The sequence below is a fragment of the Mirounga leonina genome, unplaced genomic scaffold (assembly GCF_011800145.1).
Source record: "Mirounga leonina isolate KUSES-001 unplaced genomic scaffold, KU_Mleo_1.0 Mir_106, whole genome shotgun sequence".
NCBI classification, from domain to species: Eukaryota; Metazoa; Chordata; class Mammalia; order Carnivora; family Phocidae; genus Mirounga; species Mirounga leonina.
In genome coordinates this window covers 1,861,131-1,884,227 of record NW_023270232.1, presented here as the reverse complement: position 1 = coordinate 1,884,227, position 23,097 = coordinate 1,861,131, and the positions used below count along the sequence as shown (strand labels likewise).

Here is a 23,097-nt window from a genome sequence, read left to right as displayed (position 1 = left end):
CAATACTTTCTAGTCACTGAATAATGTTCCAGTTCATCATCTTATTTTATCCTCACAATGACCCTAAGAATTAGGTAATATTTTTGCCATTTTACCAGTGAGGAAACTAAGCTAATTTCAAATCACTTTGAGCTGCCTAAGAAAGGCTTCACAACAAGAGTTAAAATAAAAAGACATGAAATAGTTTTCCTGAATTCTGATATGAGACATAAATGAGTAATGACTGAGTTTATTAACACTCTTTCCAGGGCAGGGGCTGGGGGGGAGGATATCTTCCTCTTGGTTTGGTTTAGAGACAGCCCAGCTCAGAGAGGGGAAGTCATTTCCATCATCACTGAGAATCTATGTGAGAGTGAGTCTTTGCTGGGATGAGCTTAAGGGATAATTTTACTCTTATGCAATGAGTAAAATCAGATCAAAAAAGATCTTTACTTGGACTTTAGGAGAAAGCAGTATGTGTGGAATTATATTAAACCCTGTGTAGCATAGCACAACAGATACTCAAAACGGGTTGAATGTAACTAGAAGCAGCTAGTAAGTATCAGATCAATCCAGAATAACAAATCTGGAGTAAAATGGAGGTATCCAAATTGCTACAAATGTTTCATCCAAAAGTATAAAGAGTTTTAATGGGATGGGAGATAGAATAGTGGAGGAAGAGGAAAAAAAGCAATAGAAACAAACTTTTCCTGCATTCCAGCTATCCATGGGCTAAGCAATTCCTACTTAAAGCATCTTAGTACAATTGAGCCTCACCACAAACTTCAGGATTAGTTATTATTATCTAAAACTTTGTTCTCATGGACCCTGGGGAAACAAACTGAGGGTTTCAGATGGGAGGGGGTGGGGAGAGGGGGTAACAGTGTGATGGGTATTAAGGAGGGCATATGCTGTGATGAGCACTGGGTGTTATACGTAACTACTGAATCATTGAACACCACATCAAAAACTAATGATGTACTATACAGTGACTCACTGAACATAATAAAAAACAAACACAAAAACAAACCTTGTTCTGAGGAAACCAATATTTAAAATGGTACGCAAAATGCCAAAGCCCCACAATCACCAATCGGAGGGCCAGAATTCAAATTTAGGTCTGTATTACTTAACATTATTGGGTCTTTCCACTACATGACACTGCCCTAAGACAGTTGGTCTCCCCTCCCCTAGAATGAAAATTGATTAAACACACACACACACAAACATACATCTTCCAGATGTTTGCACCTTCCAAAGTTACTGGATGCATAGAAGCAAGCTGTGTATAATATAGCGTAGCCCCGCCTTCCTCCCCCCGTCACAGTGTTTGCTCTATTATTATTTGTCTTCAGCCCTGAAGGAGTTAATGTCACCTCAAAAGTGATTAGAGTACTCCTATTTCTTTCTTAGTTTCCACTTAAACAATAACATTGTATATTCAACTTTTTATTTTTGCAATACCAGCCAACTGCTTGCCTTACAGAATGCAAAATGCTGCCAGCAAATGTTTTGAACACTCCCCCACTGATTTTGTTCCTGAAAAGAAGAGGTCAGTCTTATGTTAAAGACAAAAAAAAAAAAAAAAAAAAAGAGCGCTGAAGGATGTGGGCATAAATGGTAGACTTATCTCTTCCTACAGTATCACCAACAAAAATGTTACTTGTGACTTCTGACAGCAGCAGTTGTTCTCAGTTTCTGTTAAATCACTTTATTTTGAGTTGAATAAAATACGGGAATCAATGATGAAGTTATATGTCACTTCATGGTAGAGTATAATCCAAGTAATTAACAGCAGACATTTATAAGGAACAGATCACAGTAGGGGCACCAGGCAGCAGTCCATTGCAAAACAACAGGACCCAAGAAAAGAAATCTGATAACTGAATTTATTCAGCAGTTTCAGGGGCTGGTGATGTATCAAGGAAAGAAATTGCAAAGATTCTTTCCCAAGAATACTGTGGGAAGAATACACAAAAATGGCTAATAATAAAACACGTGATTGTGTAGAAATTCCACAGTGGTGAACTCATGTTATTAATACCTAAGGAAAAAGAATAAATTGCCCTGTGAGCCTAGCTGCACATATATCGCTGCAAAGAGGGACTGCATGTAGAGATAAAAATACACAACAGTTACTCAAACATATCAGAGACTTTGGCAAGAGAGGGACTATTAATATCCAATCGGAGTCGGTTGACATAAATGGAGAGGGTTGAGTGATGCTCAGGGCAAGGGTTAGAAAGCAAAGAAAATGCTGGTTAAAGATCCATGAGATGGGAACGAATCTGAGGCCGTTAGTGGTAGGAAATAGGTAGTTTTGCTCCACAGTGTGAGCTAATTATGGCAAGTTCCCATCTCTGGAGTGGTCCCAAGGGAAGGTAAACTCTCCACAGCTCTGAAAATAAATAAAGGGCCTGTGTGCAGAGCAAGGTTTAAGGGAAACCAGGGTCGGACTGAGGAGGCAACCCTGGCCCTCGCCCAGTTTTTAACAGCCAGGTGTAGAGAAGAGATCTCCCACTTCACATTTGTTTGCTTTTCATGAAACCTGTTTGATTTCTGGATTTCTTACCTAGGCTCTGTATTACATGAATCATACATAATTTAAATGAAAACAAATATCAAATTAATTCTTGTTAAGTACTTTTACTTGGATTTGCAATAGTGACAGCTATCTTTACATTATTGCCCCATTGAGATTAAGGAGAAGAGATTGAGATTAGATTAGATACTTAAGATTAGATGAAGATTAAGATTGGCTACTACAGCATAAAACAAAAAATTTTGAAATACAGAAGATGGAAGCACAGTAGAGGTACAGTGAGGACAAGTGTTTGCTGTTGCCATTGATATGTTTTGTTTTGCTCATATCCAGTGTTCTTTTCAGCTATCACTGATAATTTTGCTTCATCCATTCAAAAGTATGGATGTACTTCATTGTAGTGATAAGACAGTAAGCAGGGCAGACCCAGTCCTTGCATCACAGGGTAAACAAGGACTGGCTGCTTGATTCAGCAACAACGCTGCAGTCAAGTCTGGTGAACATCAAGACAGTGGAAGTGGAGAGGTCAGGGAAAGTTTGGCGGAGGAATCCAACCCCGTCCAGCTCTTCCTGAGCCAGACACCACCCAGATACAAGATGTTTAAGCTGAAACTGAAAAAAAGAAACGGAAGTAGGTTAGCTATTTAGACACCGAAGTTAAAATATTTATTATTTAATTTCCTAGAAAATTTAAATTCTTAGTAATTTTTGGTGCCATTATCATGTCATATAGTTTTAATTAGAATTATCCCATCTATTTATCACACACGAACACCTTGGTTTGTGATGAGCACATAGGGATAGCCAAATCGCTATTCACCCCCAAAAAACTTCCTCCTGATTATTTTGCTTTCTTTTTCTTTCAAAATTTATTGGAATATAATTCATATACCCTAACATTCACCATTTTAAAGTATAAAACGGGGTTATTTAGTATATGCACATGATCATGTGATCATCACCACTATCTAATTCTAGGACATTGTGAGCATCCCAAAGAGAGACTGCATACCCATAAGCGGTCATTGCCCACTCCCTCCTCCCCCCTCCTTTAAGAACCACTAATCAAATTTCTGTCTCTACAGACTTGCCTATTCTAGACATTTCATACAAATGGAATCACACAACATGTGGTCTTTTGTGATTGACTTCTTTCACTTATCATAACATCTTCAAGGTTCATCTATGTCACAGCATGTATCAGTACTCTGTTTCTTTTTATAGCCAAATAATATTCTATTCTATAGAATTTTGTTTATTCCTCAGTAGATGTATGTTTGAGTTGTTTCCACTTTTTGGCTATTATGATTGGTGCAGCTATGAACATTTCTTTTTCCAAGTTTTTGTGTGGACACTTATTTTCATTTCTCTTGGGTATATACCTAGGAGTAGGATTTCTGGGTCATATTGGTAACTCTGTGCTTTCTTCTTGAAGTACTGCCAGACGTTTTTCCATTTTGCATTCTCACCAACAATGCTTTGCTTTCTTTTTATAGACCCCGGAGGAACTGGAGGATGTTTCTGACTTGGAGGAGGAACATGAGGTGCGCAGTCACACCAGCATTCAGACTGAAGGGAAAACTGACCGGGTAAGTCACCTCCCTGGGAGGAGAGCTGTAGGCTGTGCCCTCTTCTTGTCAATCAGACAGCCTCTCACAGGTGGGACTCCAGGATCTGGAGATGGTTTTGCAAAAGCCCGGGAAGAAGAGCTTCAGAATGCAGGGACCACAGCATGAGGGGACTTACTTCCTTGACCTTGAAAATGTCCTTGATCTTGAAAACAGTGAGACCATTTCTGGTCAGGTAGCAAATCACTACATGCCACTTTTGATCTTTATAGCAGTCATGGAAATATGGAATTGAAATGTGTACACATTTGTTTAAAGTAGAAAAGAGAAAACAAGAAGTTATAAATATACTCTGAAATTCTAGAAAAAAAATATTTCTGAGAAACTACCCCTATACTTTTCTTCCTTTCTGCAATGCCGCCTTCTCTTCTTACCTTCAACACACACACACACACACACACACACACACACACCCCTCTGAAGATGCTAACCAACTTCTGAATTACTCTGAGGTATTGTATTTCACTTTACTTATACCCTTATACCCAGTGCTTGGGAATCTGTGAAAGTCTGGTTTCCTAGCCAATGATAGCTTGCAACTGCAGACCAGACTACAGAACTTGGGTCTGAAAGCCAGGCAGTATAACATGGCAGCTAAGACTGTCCCAGAACACATCTGAATTAGCCATTTCCTTACTGTGTCACCTGGGAAACTCACTCAGCCTTTCTCTTACTTGGTTCCCTGATTTGTAAAGTGAGGATACTAAGAGTACTCTCTATATGTGGATTATTGTGGGAATAACTCAGCTAACTAGTAGAGCACTCAACACACTGCTTAGCTCCTAGTAAGTTCTCAATAGTCATGAGTTATTATTGTAGTTGTCGTAGGGATAGTATAATTATCATCACCATTATTACTGCTATTAATTAGTTAAATTCAGTGACATTACATTTGGAGATGGATAGGAAAAGATAAATTTAAGAAAGTTCCATGTGTTCAAATGTTCAGATTACTTAGAACTGATATATATTAGTCGTAACACCTGTGTTTTATTAGAAATGGTGGTTTTCTTGAGTTTCCATTCCTTGCTGATTATTTGGGTTAATTCCCAGCCCTCTAGAAGCCAGTTCATGTTGGGAACTGTCTGGGGGCACCCAACATCTGAAAGAAGTTTCCTTCCAATGTAGTAGGCATCTTTGGTAGTAGCTCAATTTTTCCAAATGGCAATGGAATGGGAAATAAGTTTTGCTAATGGCATAGTTTGCTTATGCTTTCAGGTAAGTGAGTGAGTGATTCACTTCAGCTGCGGCTGAGCCATGGAGGTGGAGGGTAGTTGTCAGGATTTACGAAGTAACTGATAGGAGGAAATTATGTTAAAATAAATGTACCTTAGAAAGATGCTGGGATTAGGATAAACATGCCATAGTTCTCATTCTGGATCATCACATGTAGACAATGAAGCCTTGGTTAAGACCTTAAAGCTTAGAAACTTCAAGTTTCTTTATCTGAAAATGAGAAAAATAATATCATACCTTCTTACAGCATTATTGATAACTTCAAAGAAGATAATGCAAATGAAAGTGTTTTATAAACGTTAAAATTTATATGCTAAGAAAATAAGCTTATTACTACTATTTTGATTTGCGTTTTTGTTCTTGGCTGGGGTTACAGGCCAGCTAGATGGCAACTGGACTATTGTAGGTTAAGAAGTTGATGATCTCCATGGTCCTGGATCTTAAGAATCTTTCATAGAAGCCACTGTTCCTAACCATGTAGAAATCACCCTGGAGCTGCTCTGTATTCTGGATTTGTGTTCCACTGTGCACAGCTCCCTGGAAGGCCAGTTCATTTGGAATGCACCTGGGCAATACCCTCACTACTGTCTCATGGCAAGATAGATCCCTAACCATCAAATCTACTGGAAGCAACGTTATATTCAACCTGGCCACTCTCTGCTCTAGTAAATCTCTCTGCATAAATTCCAAGTAGTTTAGATTTTCTTCACTTCCTGCCTTGAGGCTTTTCTGAAATTGCTCTGTGGAATTCCCCAGGAAGCTGTTCAGATATCCTAATACATACACAATCTTATGTGAAGCATTAACACTCCACAGAGCAACCTTGATGAATACTCTTATATTCCCTGGATGGGCCATTTTGCATTTTCCATAGGTATTCAAAGGATTCCCAGGGGGATCAAGCTGTACCTCCCACCACGGTGAACAGCTTGATAATATACCTTTGGATTTGCTCTCCTTTTTTTTTCCCTGATCCATTTTTTCCCAGGCTCCTGGTTCAGTTCCCCAAGATTTCATCCCAGAATCAGCTACCTTCCATTCTTAGGCTCTGCTTTTGAGGGAAAACAAGAAAAGATAATTACAGTATATAAACTACTGAATTATCACATTAACTTTGCTATATTGATACATTATCCCAGTTTTACTAATAAGATCACTGAGGTGCAGATTTATATAACTTGTCTAGTAAGTGGGTTATGTTTTCAGACAAAGAACTTTGGTGATTACCACATCAATGCACTTAAAACATAGAGTTAGTGGAATGAATCTTTTACTAAGAAGCAAACAAATCACCACCACCACCACAATAAACTTGATTCACCATCAATGGAATGAAGGGATGCTGGTCTGAGAACTGGAGGAAGGATACAAATTTTCTTTTAAAATTTAAATAATGATTATTATAAAGCGTGGATAGTTTAACTCAAATAACAACCTCTTATTGAAAATCTGATTTGTATCAACAAAACCAAAAGACAACCGACAGAATGTGAGAAGATATTTGCAAATGACATATCAGATAAAGGGCTAGTATCCAAAATCTATATAGAACTTAGCAAACTCAACACCCAGAGAACAAATAATTCAATCAAGACATGGGTAGAAGACATGAACAAACATTTCTGCAAAGAAGATATCCAAATGGCCAATAGACACATGAAAAAGTGCTCAATATTACTCAGCATTAGGGAAATACAAATCAAAGCCTCAATGAGATACCACCTCACACCAGTCAGAATGGCTAAAATTAATAAGTGAGGAAACAACAGATGTTGGCAGGGATGCAGAGAAAGGGGAACCCTCCTACACTGTTGGTGGGAATGCAAGCTGGTGCAGCCACTCTGGAAAACAGTATGGACATTCCTCAAAAAAGTTGAAAATAGAGCTACCGTATGACCCAGCAATTGCACTACTGGGTATTTACCCCAAAGATACAAATGTAAGGATCTGAAGGGGTATATGCACCCCAATGTTTCTAGCAGCAATGTCCACAATAGTCAAACTATGGAAAGAGCCAAGATGTCCATCAACAGATGAATGGATAAAGAAGAGGTAGTATATATATATACAATGGAATATTATGCAGCCATCAAAAAATGAAATCTTGCCATTTGCAATGACGTGGATGGAACTAGAGGGTATTATGCTAAGCGAAATAAGTCAATCAGAGAACTCACTGATATGAGGAATTTGAGAAACCAGACAGAAGATCATAGGGGAAGGGAGGGAAAAATGAAACAAGATGAAACCAGAGAGAGACAAACCATAAGAGTCTCTTAATCTCAGGAAACAAACTGAGGGTTGCTGGAGTGGAAGGGGGTGGAAGGGATAGGGTGGCTGGGTGATGGACATTGGGGAGGGTATGTGCTATGGTGAGCACTGTGAATTGTGTAAGACTGATGAATCACAGACCTGTACTCCTGAAACAAATAATACATTATATGTTAATAAAAAATAAAAAAAAAATCTGATTTGTGAGTTTATTCCTACAGTTTCTGTGCTCATGGTAGACCAGCTCAAACTGTCCCCCACCCAAACCACTTGGGCAAAATGATCATGTTTAGGCAGGTTTTATGATCTCTCTCAGACATCTGGCACTCCTAACAGACCCCATATTCTCTATAATTATACCTCTATGCTTATCTTTCTATGTTCAGTCTCCTATCCATTTGAGACTTTAACTCTGTATTCTATCCAGCATTCCAGAAGTTTGCATCCATTGGACTGAGTATGCCTTTTGACACATTTCCCAGATACCATCGGGTTGAGAAGATACCATAATATTTTGAAGTGGATTCTGTTGAGAATTTTTTGAATACTCATGCCATGCCCAATGAGGAATTTCTGGTCACTGAACAAGACATGTGTTTGGGTTCTTTTTTGTTTGCTGCTAAATGCCTTTTTGGTTCTTGGCTTATGCAGACTCTGCTATATGGAACATGCAGTAGAACCAATTTCAGGCACTGTTTAGTAATGGAGTGACAGTTATTTATTATCATTTTACTTTCTGCATTTCACTCCTAGTAGCTTTGGCTTAACATCATCTGTTATTGCTGTCATCAGTGGCAAATACCACTGGGCATTGTAAAGGTCTATAACCAACAAGTAATGATTTAGAGTCCATGGTCAATGAGAGCGAAATACTAAAAGACCAATAGTGCATGCCTTATGAAGTAGCAGAGGGACAGCAGTGGAAATTAGTGATTATCTTAATTATTAAACATGAATACTGACTGGACCAATACTGTGGTTATATCCAATAATCAGGCATAACACAGTGATACAGGAGTATGATTTTGCTATAGGTTTACAGGACATTCTTTAAAGATCTCATTGTTTATTCTGTTCATTCTCTTAGCAAGGATAAAATAGAAATCTTTTATCTTAAAAACTCATATTCAAAAGAGACATGAAAATAGACTCCTGTTAAGATCATCAAATTTCTAAACCTACTGATAATAAGACTTTTTGGTAAGTCCTAAAAGCTTTCTAAAAGATTATGCTAAATACATGCTAACTCATATTTTCTATTTAAACAGAACAGGGCCAGTTATCATTTAACACTTTATATCTTACAGAATATTTCCAAATTGGTGTCTTACATAACAAAAGCCCTGGAGTTTTTCTTTCTCCCTTGATTTTACTAACTAGGGAATTTAACTCAAAGAATTTCAGTAGTATGTGCAAATCATGTAGAATGGAACCAAATCCCAGTTCTTCCGGCATGAACCACACTCTGAGCAGAAGTGTAGCAGACTTGTAAATTGGGTAGAATCTCACCATCCCTTAAGATCTCATTGCCCTCCTATTGTTACAGCCAGTATTATGGACTTGGTATTATCATTTCTCTACTAGAAAATGATTCCTGAAGACCATAAACCATAAGTATCAGATCTGCTTAAGCCTCACAAGTTTTGAAATGTCTCAGTGGTATAATCTCACATCAATAACAAAACCATTTTGTTGGTTACCATTTAGAAACTACATAGTGATGCCCAGACCTTGTCAGTCTTTCCCTGGTGGATCACTTCACCTTGATGAAATGGAATATTAATCAGATAGAGTCAGATAGTGGCAAACCTTGCAGGACAATAATCCTGGGTCTCCAAGCACAGAATCCAGAAAAGAGAGGCAGTTACTCCTCAGTGTCTTATCACATTGGCCTCTGTGATATTTCTTTTTTTTTTTTTTAATTTTTTATTTATTTATTTGAGAGAGAGAATGAGAGACAGAGAGCACGAGAGGGGAGAGGGTCAGAGGGAGAAGCAGACCCCCCGCTGAGCAGGGAGCCCAACGTGGGACTCGATCCTGGGACTCCAGGATCATGACCTGAGCCGAAGGCAGTCGCTTAACCAACTGAGCCACCCAGACGCCCTGTGATATTTCAATAGAAGGAGCATTCTAATTTCTAGATTTCCCCCCTCATTTATTATCTGCAGGAGGGGCAGCAGGAAATAAATAGCATCAGCAGAGCGGTGGCTAAAAGTATGTTTCTCATGCCTATCTGGAGTTTTAGAAAGACTTAAGACAATATGGGGCACCTGGGTGGTTCAGTCTGTGAAATATCTGACTTAATCCGAGGCTTGTGAGTTCAAGCCCCATGTTGGGCCCCATGCTGGGCATTGAACTTACTTTTAAAAAAAGACAATAAAATAGATTGAAAGAGAGTTTTGTGAGTGGAATGGGTGAGCAAGTGACTCGCCTTTGCTAGCATTGCCTTATAATATAGAAGTGTATGAACTTGGGAATCATATAAGCCTTGGTTCAAATCTGGGTTCCACCCATTGCTATCCATATGATCCTGGAAAAGTTAGTTTACATTTCAAACTGCTTTCTCATCTGTAAAATTGTGATGATAATAATAATAATAGTATCTATTTTATAGTTGTTCTTGAAGATTAAACTAGATACATGAAAAATTTCAGTTCAGTTCTTGACACATAAGTGCTCAATCAGTTTTGATTTTTATAAAAAATGAATTTCATGGTAAGTGTAGACTTGGGTGTTATTGTTATACTTTGACTTCCTTTTGAGTAGATCAAGAAGCTTTGTAAATAAAAGTCTCAGTCTTCTAGTATGAGACTCCTTTGGTTTCTTAGTTTTGTTGTGCTAAACATTTTGACATGCTGGAAATTCTATTACCAAAAGTCTTTTGAAGCAGGTTTTTTTTTTTTTTTTTTTTCACCAGGAGGAGGACTTATCAGAAACTGCTTCAATATGTTAGAAGGAAGATGACATTAATGTGATTTTTAATGATGCTGGCACTTTTATGTATATCTAATTCACATACATAATGTAGAACTGAAATAGTGATCACAAAAACCAACTCTTGGGGCACCTGGGTGGCTCAGTCGTTAAGCGTCTGCCTTTGGCTCAGGTCATGATCCCAGGGTCCTGAGATTGAGCCCCGCATCAGGCTCCCTGCTCCGCGTGAGGCCTGCTTCTCCCACTCCCTCTCCCACTCCCCCTGCTTGTGTTCCCTCTCTCGCTGTGTCTCTCTCTGTCATATAAATAAATAAAATTAAAAAAAAAAACAACTCTTGATAGTAGGATAAAACAGAAAATTTGACACAATAATTGTCAAGTTTGTATTTTCTTTTTTTTTTTTTTAAAGATTTTATTTTTTTATTTGAGAGAGAGAGAATGAGAGGGAGGAGGGTCAGAGGGAGAAGCAGACTCCCCGCTGAGCAGGGAGCCTGATACGGGACTCAATCCAGGGACTCCAGGATCATGACCTGAGCCGAAGGCAGTCGCTTAACCAACTGAGCCACCCAGGCGCCCCTGTATTTTCTTTATTGAATGCCCTGCCCTGGGAGTTTTTCTTCTTTGTGGAATGTTGGTACTGTGGTGATCCATTAGTTTCTATTTCTCTCAGTCTTCACTTACCTTCATCAAATTATATAGGACTTAATTTCCAAAGTTTATGGTACATACTCAAAAAAAAAAAAAAAAAGAAAAAGAAAAAGTCATCCATCCTGACATTTATAGGATGCATGTTAGGACCAGTTTTTCAAGCAGTCATTTAAAATCACCTTGTATTGAATGAAATCTTATCATTTGCAACAACATGGATGGATCTAATAATGGATCTAGAGAGATAATGCTAAGTGAAATAAGGCAGTCAGAGAAAGATAAATACCATATGATTTCATTTATATGTAGAATTGAAGAAACAAGATAAATGAAAAAACTAAAAAAGAGGCAAACCAAAAACAAAACAAAAACCAAACTCTTAACTACAGGGAACAAACTGATGGTTACTACAGGGGAGGTGGGTGGGGGTTTGGGTGAAATAGGTGATGGGGATTAAGAGTACACTCATCATGATGAGCACTGAGTAATGTATAGAATTGTTGAATCATTGTATTGTACACCTGAAAGTAATATAACACTGTATGTTAACTATACTGGAATTAAAATAAAAAATAAAATAAAATTTCCTTTTATTTCTCTACTCCTGTCCAAGAAGAACATATGTTCTAGTGGTTCTTCCTTCTGCCTATACAGCTTGAAAGGCAATAGGTCTAAATACTAAATAGAAGATTTTATTCTGTTTCACAGAATTTAAACTTTGATGATAGTGTCTTGTAGATGAGAACTGAAAGAGGAAACTCATTTAACATGACTGACAAAGGCCAGATTTTCATTTGAAAGTATTTGAAGTTGTGGTCTCTGAATGCTGAAATTCAGTTTAGTGAACAAAACATTAAAAAAAAAAAACACTTAGAAATTTATAATTTCAATTGTAGTCAGATCATATTTCAGCATGATAAAATTATACCACCTTTTTAAAGATATATTATTCGTCATATTTACTGATGATCCAAAATTAAGGAAATTGTAATGTAGTCTTTGATGATTAAGATCTGTCATATCTTTAATATTATCTTCCCTTAAGAGCATATAGTTTCTAAGTCTGCTCTGCCTTAAAGAATATCTTTGAGTCCACTGAGTTTATATAACTTCTATACATAGAAGTAAATTGGGACAGAAATAAGAACAGTTGCCTAGGTTACTGGACACAACCTCAAAACGTCAACAGAAGCAAATGAATTGGAGCATGTCAAATGTTAAAATACAGGAGATATTTCTTGGGGTAAAAAAAAAAAAAAGCCATGTACACTCTAACATCATGTTGGTGATTGGGAGAACGTCCTCCTTGCGGCTTTTTTACGATGCTGACTCACCTGAATATCCTCGACCATGATGATAGAAAAAAATGTCATGAATGGGTAGTTTATTTTAAAAATTGGAAACATTTTAATAGGCCCTACTTATTATCAGAATACACTCTCAGTAACTCCAGTTTATACTGAATTAACATACAAAATATGGTAAGACATGACCTCATTACCTTTTTCATGATATAATTTGGTTTAGGTTACTATCAGAAATGCAACTTGCATAAGCCTGGATGAAGTTACATTACTCAAGCAGCGCTACACTAGGCAATGCATTTTCTCTTCATTGGTTTCTTTAATTTCTGTTGTGTACTTGGCAATAACTCTGCTTTCCTATCTTTCTGGGTGATCGTTCTTTTTTTTTTTTTAAGATTTTATTTATTTATTTGAGAGAGAGAGGATGAGAGAGAGAGAGAGAGAGAGAGAGCACGAGAGGGGGGAGGGTCAGAGGGAGAAGCAGGCTCCCTGCTAAGCAGGGAGCCTGATGTGGGACTTGATCCTGGGACTCGAGGATCATGACCTGAGCCAAAGGCAGTCGCTTAACCAACTGAGCCACCCAGGCGCCCCTGGGTGATCGTTCTTAGTGCTTCATGGTTTCCTCTTCCTCTATCTACTTCTCAAGCATTAGGGTTCACTGGAGTTCCGATCTAAGCTCTATAGTCCTCCAATTCTTCCATTTTTCCTGAACACTCTCATGCAGTCCCAAGATTTCAGATGTCTTACATAGACAAGAGAATGTAGCCACATCCTGTCTCGTGAGCTCTGACTATTTATATTGGTAGGCCTGTAAGTTTCCTCTCTTTGTGTGGCTTATAGGTTCTTGTGGCATTTGCTGTTTCCAAGCCTGAATGCATCACCTTACCCTACAAATCTACTCTAACCCCTATATTCCTTATAACACTTCTGTACATTTGGTGGAACACATCTGAACCTGGGAATAATTTTTTACTCCCCTCCACAGCTAGGCATACAACATGTCCCAACTTCACTATCTTCTAAATATTTTCTGAAGTTTTCTATATATATATTTTTTTTTTACCACCTCCACTATCACTTCAAAGAAAATGTTGCATTGGACAAAGTTAAACAGGAAAGGAAGACTTTATTCAAGGCTATTGCAGTAAGGGAGAGAGAACAGAACTTTGCATTTGACTCTCCTGGAACAAAGGGATGAAAATTTTTCAGAGATGGGGTGAGGGAGATTATAGGCCTTCTGTTTTTGCTAATTGGCTTTGCCCAAAGGAAAAGTGAGATTTCTCTATCTTTATGACAGGAGGTACTTTTACAACTTGGAGCAAGGTGCCTCTAAAGAGGTTCCCGCCCTCCCCCAGACCCTGAGGGTATGGGCTCTATGTTCCTTGATGATGGCTGTCAAAGGGACAGCTCCCTAGTTCTTGAGAAAGACAGTCCTTCTTTGGAAAGCTGCTGAGAAACATCTAGAAATATTTACATCTTAAAGGGGTGGAGGAAGAATTTACAATTACAAGTTTTGTAAAGTATATACTGTAAGAAAAGAAAGACCAGGGACCTAGAGTCAGAAAGAAACCTGTCTAAAATTTAGTCAAGCTGAGGAGAACATTAAGTCCATCTTGGTCACTATCTTAGGACAGGTCCTGTCATCTCTCACCTAGATTTTCTTTAGCAGACTCCTGCTAAATTGTCTCCTGCCTTTAGTACTTTCATTCTCTCACTTGAACTTAAGATGATATTTTGAAAGTACAAATCTATCCTCTATCACCATGCGTAAAATCCCTTCAAGGTCTCAGTGTCTCCCCTTGTCCTTAGCATGAAATCCAGTCCCTCAATGTCCTAAGAGAACCAGGTTCTGCTTCCTGCTTTTCTCTTCAGCCTCATATTTCATACTTTCTCTCCAACCCTTTTTCATTGTATATATGTCTTCCTTCCTCTAAGCACCAGGCTCTCCCTCACATCCCTCTCTGAGGTGAACAATTCCCTCAACTCACCATCCTGATCTTCACCAAGAATACCTGCTCATCATTAGGATTCCAGATTAGCCTCGACTTCACTAATACAAATTGAAGTGTAGTTTCCTTCTAACATTCAGGCCTAGATCTGAATGTAGGAAAGAGAGATTCCCATATCGTGACATTCATTGTGTATGCATAATTTCTTACATAATCGTGTTTCTTCTCCACTCATTAAACCTCACTAAACCTGCTCTGATGAAGAGCAGGGAACATGGTTTTTGTCGCATTTAGTGCTACGTTTACAGAATGTCACACACTGCCTGGTATACGTATATGAGAGACGATGAGGAGAACCTTCCTTTTGTAAGACATCTTACCTCAAAAGTATTCTGTTCCTCAATATATTGAACCCAGGGGATTGCATTAATTTCTTTCTTGCTCTTTCTTCCTTCCAACGGTTGTACCTACTTGTGCCAGATAAATCTTACTATAAATTGCTAGGTCATTACTCCGAAATATTCGGTGGCTGTCTACTACCTAGTCCCTGCTATTATAAATATTAATTGTTCTGATTTTTTTGCCAAAGTCCTTTGCAATGCCCCCTTATTCCTGGCTCTATAAAGTATACAAATTCAAAAACTGCTTTTTATTTGTTGAAATGATTCTTGTGTTCCTGAAAGTTAGGGCTATCTTTTCCATGTTTGAATTGTTTACATTTTGTCTTTTTTATTCCCTCCACTACAAAAGTTCTTCAAGATGAGCCCGACTCCCTTTATTTCCATGACACTTTTTTGAACTTAACCCCTTTGATTTAATGATACAAGAACGTCTGCTGAGAGGCCATCGGAAGGAGTTTACTTACTCCTTTTGGATTTTTACGTGCTAAGGTCACCATGCTCTATGTATTGTGAAGTAGGATACCTGAACAGTGTTGCCTTTTTTAAATTCAAATTCTTTAGTCAAATTGAAATTTAAGGTCATTCCATCGATTGTAGAAGTCAGTGTATAATAATCAGAGCAAACTAAAGTTTAAGACACTGCATATTATTTTATCCCAAAATTCTTATATTAGAGTTCTTTTAATAAATACCTCTTGAGATTTCAATCTGGGAAAGATTGTTACCAAATATCTAAACATGCATTTATCAGACAATGGAATTATATTGAAATATATACATTTCCACCCTGCCTTGGTTTCTGGGAAATTCTGAGTTAAAATTAATGCCTAGTAACCAATCTTAAATGCCGGGTATATTTGTTTCTTTGTTCTCATTTGCTTGTCTTATTTTTCTTTAAAAATAAGTAATCTCAAATACAAATTCTGATTAAAAATATTTAAAAGATAACTATTTTATTACAGTTCTCCCCAATATATTGTTCTTGCCACCACTGAGGTAATATATTTTAGAATGAGAAGAGAAAGTAAGTATATCCAGTATTGGAACACTTGGCTGACTCAGTTGGTAGAGCATGAAATTCCTGATCTCAGGGTCCTGAGTTCAAGCCCCACACTGGGCATAGGGCTTTACAAAAAAATAGCTTTAAGCATTATATCTTTTTACAGTAATTTCAATGTCTGTAATTTAAGGCTAAATCTCTTTATTCTTTTATTTAATTATAGGATAGAACCTTGGCATTTATAAATGCATATACCCTATTTTTTAACACTGTTGTATAACCCAAAAATTTATGTATGGAGTTATTTATAAGGCCACTGGAGCATGAATTTAAGTGATATAATGTGATATTTATATGTGATTCACTTGCTCATTAGTGAAACCAGCCTTCTTCCAAGCTTTAAATAGATTATTTTCTACTCGTCGATGAATTCACAGCAGAGGAAATAGCAAGTAGAAAAGCCTCAGAGGCAAGTGTTAGTGAGGCAAGAGGAAGTCTGAAGCTGAAAAGGAGGGCTAATCTTGTAGGGAACATAAACCATTGTAACCTATTTGGCTGTTATTTTGAGTAGGATGGGAAACTATCAGAAGGCTTTGAGCCAGAGAGTGACATGACATGACTTAACTTTAAAGGGGTTATTCTGAATGCTATGTTGAAAATAGTCTGAGAAGTGGTACAGGAGGAAGCAGGAATTTAGAAAGTCATTGCTATTCTATTACCCAGGTGAGAAATCATGGAGGCTGAACCAAAGGTTTTAAGAAATGGAGAAGTTGAGAGCTGTTGATAAAGCCTATATGGTGATGGTGACTTAACTGAGTGTGCTGAAGACTTATGTATTGAGTGTGAGAGAGAGAAAGGAGTCAAGGACAACACACGGTTTTTGGCTTGAGAACTGGGAATGGGGACTTGCCATTTATGTTGATATGGGGAAGACTGAATTGAGCAGATTGGAGATGGTAGAAGATCAGAAATTAATTTTAGGTATGTCTTGTCTAAGAAGTCTATTAGGCAACCAAAGAAAATGTGAGATAGGCAGCTGTGAAGTTTATAATCTAGAGTGGAAGTCACCTTCCACTTCCAGATGCATAGCCTTATATTACAATTTTATAACCTTCTAAATTTACATTGAAGTTTTTTTTTTTTTTTTGAAGTTTTATATGTTACATAGTGACAATTTCTTTTTTTCTCAAAGAAATTGATATTTTAGCTTTAAGTCTTATTTCCTCCTACTTTCAGACCTCATCCCCCCCAAATCTCCTCTTTTCTAACACACTTGCTTTTTTGAATATTAACTTTTTTCGAAAGTCACCACTAATTTCCCTGTTTAAAACTGCAACACCAGGTGCACTGGGTGGCTCAGTTGGTTAGGCATCTGCTTTCAGCTGAGGTCATGGTCTCAGAGTCCTGGGATTGAGTCCCATGTGGGGCTCTCTGCTCAGCAGGGTGTCTGCTTGTCCCTCTCCCTCTGCCTTGCCCACTTGTGTTCTCTCTCTCAAATAAACAAATAAAATCTTAAAAGAAAAAAAAAAAAAACCCACAAAAACTACACCACCATTCCCAACCCACATATAAATGTCTTCACCTCCCTTTTTTATTTTTCTCTGTAGTACTTCCTTTGACTGTCTGACATACTACATTTTTGTTAGTTTAGTCATCTACTGGATAGTGAATTCAATGAAAGCAACAGTTTTAATCTGCTTTTTTCCCCTTTGATGTATTCCCATACTTAAAATAGTATTGGGCACACAGTAAATAGGCCATACATATTTACTGAATGAATAAATGAATGAATGATGTTGACCATGAATGTGCTTTGGGAAAAGGAACATGCACAGAAAATTTGGGGGAGGGGAGTTGTTTTAGATTTAACATTCATATCTAACCAATAAATAACTTGGCTTACAAAATTAGTGGGATAATTATAATTTTTTGAAAATAATGTTTCAGTAAAGAATTACCCAGATGATAGTCATTTGGAAAAATTTTCTGAGGCTAAAGTGTTCAAATGATTCTTTGCCTTGTCCAGTTTTAAGGTGTTTATGATGGACATCTGGCTTCCAAGTGCTGCCCTTTTTTCCTATTCTCTGAATTATTCTCATTGAAAAATTTCTATTTCTTGTAATGATGAAAACATAACACATATAAATTAAGTAATTTTGAGTCATTAGTCTCTGGTAAAATATGAAATACATGCTTTCTTCTTTTCCTATTAAGGATAATGTGTATCAAGTAATGGTTAAGGTAGTAAAAAAAGGAGCTCAAAATAAAATGTTGTTTTAAAAAATCCTTTGATACTCTAAAAATTACCTTGTACACTGAAAGTACCTCAGTCTAAATCCAGGTTTCTATATATGCATATTTTTAATCAGTGAGTGATTATTAATATATGTTTAATTTTTAGAAATGTGAACTTGTATTTCTTATAATGAGTTGCATAGGCTGTAATACTATATATATCTAAAGCTTGGTTAAAATCCTATGTAAATATGAATGGATATATAACATAAAAAATTTCCCTCAGAGTGGAGTCATCAGCTCTATAAAGTTTATGTACTTGTAAGAAATTAGGCTTTTTAATATTTTTAAATTTTTAATTTATTTTTAAATTTTTACTCAAGTATAATTAGCATACATACAGTGTATGCATATAACTTAATGTTTTATTAGTTTCATGTACAAAATAATGATTCAACAGTTTTATACATTTCTCAGAGCTCATCAAAATAAGGTTACTCTTAATTCCCTTTATCTATTTCACCTTCCCCTACCCACCTCCCCTCTGGCAACCATCAATTTGTTCTCTGTATTTAAGAGTCTGTTTTTTGTTTGTTTGTTTGTCTCTCTTTTTATTTTGTTTGTTCATTTGTTTTTTAGACATTCATTCATGAATGAAATAATATGGTATTTACTTTTGCTGACTGACTTACTTCACTTAGCATTGTATGCACCCCTATATTTACTGCAGCATTATTTATAACAGCCAAGATATGGAAACAACCTAAGTGTCCATCTATAGATGAATGAATAAAGAAGATATGGTCTATATATACAATGGAATATCACTCAGCCATAAAAAAGAATAAAACCTTGCCAATTGCAACAACATGGATGGACCTAGAGAAAAAAATCCTTTAAAAAGGCATACCTGGGAGCTCCTGGCTGGCTCAGTCGGTAGAGCATGCGACTCTTAATCTTGGGGTTGTAAGTTCGAACCCCACATTGTATGTAGAGTTTACTTCCAAAAAAAATCTTAAAAAAAAATAAGTAATACCTGGACATGTTTCCGTCTTTCTGATTCTAATATAATTGAAAGAAAGAGAGCACAAGTTTTGGAATCAGACTCCCAAGTTTGAATTCTGATTCTGACACTTACAGCTGTTGACATTTGGCAAGTGACTTAACTCTTTTGTCTCAGTTTGCTTATTTTTTAAAATGGAACTACTCACATCATAGGATTGTTGTGAAGTTTATGAGTTAATATTTGTAAGAAGCAGCACACAGTTAAGTGATAAAACTTAAGTGACCACCATCATGGTGCTCATTACCACTAATACTACTATCATTGCCATCCTCCTCCTCCTCCTCCTCCTTCTCATCATCATCACCATAATTTGTGAATGGATTAATTTATAACCTTTCCATAGTTCCTCAGGTTGGCAACATTCACTTTCCTGATTAGTCCTCTTCAAATTCTCCAGAACAATTTGTGGAGAGCCAATATGATGGGCTGAGGCAAATAAATTTCCTCCTATGTGTAAAGCCTTTTGCATAGGATTTTTTTCATGGGTTAATTTGTGGATGGTGACCTTTGAGTCAGGTTCCTGCACTGATCCATTTTTAAGCTATAGCTTAAAATAAAAGAAACTCTATGTTGTTTCCTTGGGTAGAAGATTACCACAGGAGCAATATCAGGCTATAAGGGGACACTGGGTGTGTTGAATATTAAGATAAGCACACAAAGCATAATATTACAAAAAAATCAATGCTATACTATTGCCAGGGAACTAAGAGTCATCTGTATCCAAGAAATGTCCAGGAAACACTTGCTTGTATAATTCATGGTCCTGGGTCATATATACAAGGAATATGTGGTCCATAGAATAGAAATGTGAAGACATTACAACCTGGCTAATAGAATATTCACATTCCACACTAATAAAGGCAAGTGCATTGTACAAGTAGGAAATTTGAGTAAGTTCTAGAAGTCTGTGACTTGAGAATATACAGCAATTGTCTGTCCAGGCTGTGTAGATAAGGGGAGACACTGAAATTTTTTCTTCATCAGTCCAGGAGATTTTATAAAAAGTGTAAATTATGTCCTTCCAAAGCAACAATTTAGAAGATTTTTATCCCTCTACTTTCCAGCTACAATCAGCCCATCCTTGAATTCAAAAGTGATAGATTTTTGGTCTCTCTCTTCTCTCATAGACTTAACTAGGGATGAGGTGTCCAAACCCCTTTTTTAGCAAAATCCAGGGTGCAAGAGAGAACCTAGGCAGGTAATAAAGAACCTAGGTAGCAATGAAGTGCTTTACCATTTCAATTAACTTGAGAGTGAGACCTTAAAAGTAAAGAAAAGTCCTTTAAAATTAGCAATAAGATATATCTGCCTTTTTAATAACTCTTTTAAAAACTGTGAATAGCATTGATCTTTGGTTTTTTGATGGAACTTTAAAGTTTTCCAAATTACTAAAATTGAATTTGATAATGTCAGTTTAACTCCTCCAATGTCCTGTTGCGCTAAAATTGCCTATCTATCCCTCTGTCCTCTGTTGTAGATATGTGGCTTTGAATAAGCATGTCATTTTCTATAGCCTATTAAATCAAGAAGGAATTGTATACTTGAAATTAAGCAAATGTGACATGGGAGACCATGATCATAGAATTGGCATCTGAAGTGTACTTTTGGGGAAGTTGGAATTAGCACAGCCTTCCATGGAGGAGTCAGTATGACAAGAAAATAGGCTCCTAGTTTAAAAAAATTCCAAATTTATTTTCAAAAGTTCTGTCTTTTATCCATGACATATCTGGGTATGCCCTGGCATATCACCATTGCCTACTCTGCTGATGATAATAATAATAGAAGCAGCAGCAATAACATAAGAATTATTTGCCAAATGCTTAATATGTTGCAGGCATTTTAAATTTTTAAATTTCTCCACAACCACTCTTTGAGGAATATATTACTATCCCCACTTCAAAAATATAGAAAAAGAAGCACAATGGTTATGTAAGTACCCACTAGCACATAGTGTGAAGTGACAGACCTGAGACTGACCAAGATGTACCTGCCTCAAGGACCTACTTGTCCTCCTGCACTTCCCCTGGACAACATAGCCACCCTTCCTACAGACCAGGCTTTCAGTGGGACTGCTTGAACAAAATCGGTCTGCATACTCCTGGCAAAAGTGCCAGATTTATGTGAGATAAGGACTGATACGAAAGTTTGACCTTAAAATCTTATTCAAAATGGCGGGAAACTTCATTTTGAAATTGAGCTGTATGGAAGTAGAATCAGGGCTGTTATTACAGCTGGTGTCCACATCCATTTGCTTGCAATTGTATAGCCATGAGTGTAGCATTAGGTTATTGTAATTCTGTGAAATGACAACGTTAAGAACTACTTTTGCTAAAATTTCTTAAAATTATATAAAATGAGGGAGCACCTGGCTGGCTCAGTTGGTAGAGCTTGCAACTCTTGATCTCAGGGTTATGAGTTCAAGCCCCATATTGGGCATGGATACTACTTTAAAAAATAAAATATAATAATAATTTAAAATTATGTAAAATGGGGTGATGGAGAACAGGGATTCCATTTCCAGAGTATAGTTTCTGAAAATATGCAGAACTCCATTTTTGTAAGAGTCACCAAGGGGTAAGCAAAAGGGCCCTGGCTTTAGAGTCATCATTCCTGGGGTGATCTTGGCTCCTTTTATTAGAAAGACCAGATGACTTTTAGTAATTTTATTTCTCTGAGATTGTTATTCATTATATATCAATTTAGATAACTCATACCTTAAAGTATTGTAATTGGAAAGAATGTATGTAAAGGATCTAGTACAGTGATAGAAACATAATAGGTGCCTAATACATGGTCAGCTTTATTCAAGTATAGTGTTTATAAAAAGCAATAATGTATACTCATAAGGGACTCACATATTGTGCAGTGAATTAAGTATGAGCCCTCTAAGTCAAGGTGAACCTGAGTAGGTTAAAAAAATATGTTTTAATTTGCGGGGAAGGAATAGAGAAACAGGTATGAGGGATGGTAAATAAAAGGAGAAGGAATGAAGGAGGAAAAGAAAGAAGGAGGGAAGGAAGGAAAGAAAGAAAAGGGAAGGAGGGAAGAAGGAAGGAGGGAAGGGAGATTATCTTGAGGTAGGGAGAGCCCTCCATTTATCAGGACTGATAGTGTGCAATGAACTGAAGAACATGACTAACACAATCTGTACTAGATAAAAAGAGTAAATATTTATTTTTGTAATCTTGTGATAATAAAGGACTCTCTATGATACCAAAGACAGAAAAACAAAGGAGAAAGCAGGCAAACTTTACTCCTGAGAACAAAAAAAAATAAACCAAACCAAACAAACAAAGCACAAGATCAAGTCTGAAAAATTGTTAGAAGACATCAATTTGGAGAGCTAGTGATCACAATTTATATAACAAAGTGTTTATATATAAACAGATTTTCACTAATCACTAAGAAAAAAATGACTCCACTTCCCCCATCCTACCTCCCACCAACAGAAAAATGGGTGTAGGACCTGAAGAGGATAGTCACAAAAAAGACATGCACATTTACAATGAACATGTACGTAGTTGCTCCCTCTCATCAGAGATGACAAAAATGAAAATCAAAAGTGATGAAATACTATCTTTTAACATATTTGCAAAAATAAAAGATTGTTGACGTCTATTGTCAGAAAAGTTTTTTGGAAAATGGACACTTATACACAATTTGGGGGGATATTAATTAGGGTAAACTTTCTGAAGGGAAATTTAAAATTATGCATTGAAAGCCTTTATAAAAGTCCTTCCTCTTTGTCTTCTAGAATTTTTCCTCCAGACATATTTGCAGAGATATAGAAAAGTATCCGTCACTGCCTACTCAATACACATAAATATATGCATATAAACATACAAACATGAATATCTCTATCTATCTATCTATCTATCTATCTATCTATCTATCTATCTATCTA

The 23,097-nt window shown here is 36.9% G+C and overlaps 1 protein-coding gene across 1 annotated transcript in view; it reads left to right on the top strand.

Annotated features, from left to right (window-relative positions):
* Positions 1 to 23,097, top strand: part of LOC118017833 (catenin alpha-3-like) — a 1,833,615-nt gene that overhangs the window by 1,643,962 nt on the left and 166,556 nt on the right. Inside the window, exon 15 of the mRNA XM_035016112.1 lies at positions 4,018 to 4,110. Coding sequence (XP_034872003.1) covers positions 4,018 to 4,110 — 93 coding nt within the window. The remainder of the gene's footprint in view (positions 1 to 4,017; positions 4,111 to 23,097) is intronic.